Genomic DNA, 2,500 nt, shown 5'->3' with positions numbered 1-2,500 from the left:
CCATTTGTTGCCTTCTTTGCCCACTTTGTCCACTTCGATCTATTCTCTAATTCACGTTATTCTCTTTTTACCCCTTTCCATAATTTCTATTTCTCTATGAGTGCTTAATGCCTTCCTCTCAAGTATTTTGGTCTTAGTCTATGTTTCTGAACTCTATGCCATGACAGTAACGCACTGGTTGAAGGCTTTCCACTTCAGAGAATGTTTCTGTTTTTATGATTTATCCTACTATGCTACTCATTTAAAATTATAGCACTTCATCCAGCATTTGCTTTCCCTATAGAATTCGCCAATTACCTATTGTTATTTATTCATTGGTTCACTAAAGAGAACGATGAATTTTATGTACATTTTCTATTGATTCTGTTTTGAAAAAAATGCGGAATCTTAATAGGGAAATGAGGGCGGTACCCCTGGTCGCGAAGTCATGTTTGGGAGGAGAAGCATGACTTAACGTAGCATGTCCTTGATAGATCATAGCAACACGCAAGCCTGCTGCTCACTGTATCAAGGTGTACTCCACGAGCTGACAAAAACATAAGTTCATACAATGATAGCCCTCTTTTTCAAAGATCTTTTTATTCGCTCACTGCTATTGATACTAAACATAATCAGATTCTTCGGGACATATAGAATACATTTCTGGATCTCATTCCTAGGTTTACAGCATAATGATGGGGTTATTATTATTGGTGACACAGAGGCTGAGCTTAGACCATGGCAGCTATGCCGTAGCCACGTATCAGCCGTCAGGCTGGTACGGTGGAAGCGCGCCAGCCTCACATCCCCGTGATCGCCTGGCGGTCTCTGCCGTGCCTGGTCATCACGGTGGGTTAGGACCAAGCTCAGATCGAGTCAACACTCGTTAGCACACTCTCATGAGTCAGCACTCGCTGACACAGGCGTGCTCGCCATAGTGTGCATATAAGCCTGGCATATAAGCCAGCATCTGCTCCGCCAGTCTAGCTTATCCTTAGTCCTTAACCACATATCCTTCATGGCTATTTTTCCAGAAAGGTAGACCAGCGCGATGGGCGGGTCGGAGGCCTTCGTGCGGTGCTTCTCGTCCTTCGTGGCTCGCCTCGACAACAGGCTCTCGGAGGTGGAGCAGCACTTTGGCGGCGAGTTCAGCGAGGAGGACATGTTCTCCTACCTTTGGGGATTGCCGCCGGCCCACGAGTGCCTTGTCCTCAGCATTCCTGAGACGCTCAAGAGTGAGAGCAGTGCAGTGTCCCATAGGACTCGTGGAAATAAGTTATATCGCAGTAAAAACCTAAAGGAGGCTCTAAAATCCTACAACATGAGTATCATGTTCGCACCCCACCCACCGACCCCGTCCGACACCGACGCCATTGTCGACGGTGCCTCCGGCGCCTCCAAAGCCTTGGCTCTCGCCTTCGCCAACCGATCAGCTGTAATGTTTGAGCTCCACCAGTATACCGAGTGTCTGAAGGACGTGGAATTCGCCATTCTCCACGGATATCCCCAGAAGTCGAAGTCTAAGTTATCAGCGCGGAAGGAGCGATGTCTCGCGAAACTGAAGGACGACCGCAGGACGACAGAGCGCCTCCTGACAACCCACCACCACTTCCCCACGGTCACGAGGGCGGATCCCACGATGCCGACGAAGAGCGATGCCATCACACTCTCCTACACGCCCGAAAAGGGAAGGCACTTCCTGGCCAACAGGGAGATCTTGCCCGGTAGGTATTCCTTCTACTTCAGCTGTGGGCTCTGCATGTTATCAAAGGGAGAAAAAGAGAAAGAGAGAAATGGGGACGGTAGGAGGAGGAAAGAAAGGAGGGGGGAGAATTTAGGAAGGGAAGGAGTAAGGAAGAGAGATGGTGAAAGAGAGAGAAAGAAGTCAGATACAGAAATAATCAGAGTGGGGAGGGAGAGGAAGAGAAAAAGGAATGGACAACAATTATTTAGGGACAAGAATGTTGGCAAGTAGAGCATTAAATATATAAAATAGGAGAGACAGAAGAGAGGATGGGGTGAAGAAGAGAAAACAGATAGGAAGTTGTAGAGGGATGATAAAGAGAGAAGAAAAATATTTTTTAATGAGCTTTTCAGGGAAAGAAGGAGTAGGAAGCAAAAATACAAATAACCAGAAGGAGATGAATAACAGAAGAAATAAACGAGGGGGGGGGGTCATGAAAAACTCCAGGGACGTGAGTGTCCAAATGTATAAGCAATTATGTGTCAGCAACCGCATAAAGTGGTGTCTACACAGATACGAATAAAAAAAAAAAAAAAAAAAAATTACAAAGAGGATTATGATATGTTGTGCGTTGCAGGTGAACTGCTGTTAACCGAGGAGTGCTACAGCAGCTGCCTTCTGCCGGAATTCCTGCCAAGCCACTGCTCTGCGTGCCTCACTCGTTGCCTGACGCCCCTGCCCTGCCCCAGGTGCCCCTACGTGAGTATACCTCGGAATTGTTATTCCTAATCACTCTTTAGTTTGTATTTAGAATCTAGGAAATTCTATTCGAACTGA

General features: G+C 46.8%; 1 protein-coding gene across 1 annotated transcript in view; it reads left to right on the top strand.

Annotated features, from left to right (window-relative positions):
* LOC147470604 (protein-lysine N-methyltransferase SMYD4-like) overlaps positions 1 to 2,500 on the top strand; it is an 8,816-nt gene that overhangs the window by 2,193 nt on the left and 4,123 nt on the right. Inside the window, exons 2-3 of the mRNA XM_086542992.1 lie at positions 1,014 to 1,703; positions 2,301 to 2,422. Of these exons, the coding sequence (XP_086399118.1) occupies positions 1,031 to 1,703; positions 2,301 to 2,422 (795 nt within the window). The 5' untranslated portion in view covers positions 1,014 to 1,030. The remainder of the gene's footprint in view (positions 1 to 1,013; positions 1,704 to 2,300; positions 2,423 to 2,500) is intronic.

The sequence above is a fragment of the Penaeus japonicus genome, unplaced genomic scaffold, assembly GCF_977035675.1.
Source record: "Penaeus japonicus unplaced genomic scaffold, GWHDUDI00000001_assembly GWHDUDI00000013, whole genome shotgun sequence".
Lineage (NCBI taxonomy): Eukaryota > Metazoa > Arthropoda > Malacostraca > Decapoda > Penaeidae > Penaeus > Penaeus japonicus.
The sequence above is the reverse complement of the archived record's forward strand: the minus strand, read 5'-3'. Positions and strand labels throughout refer to the sequence as shown.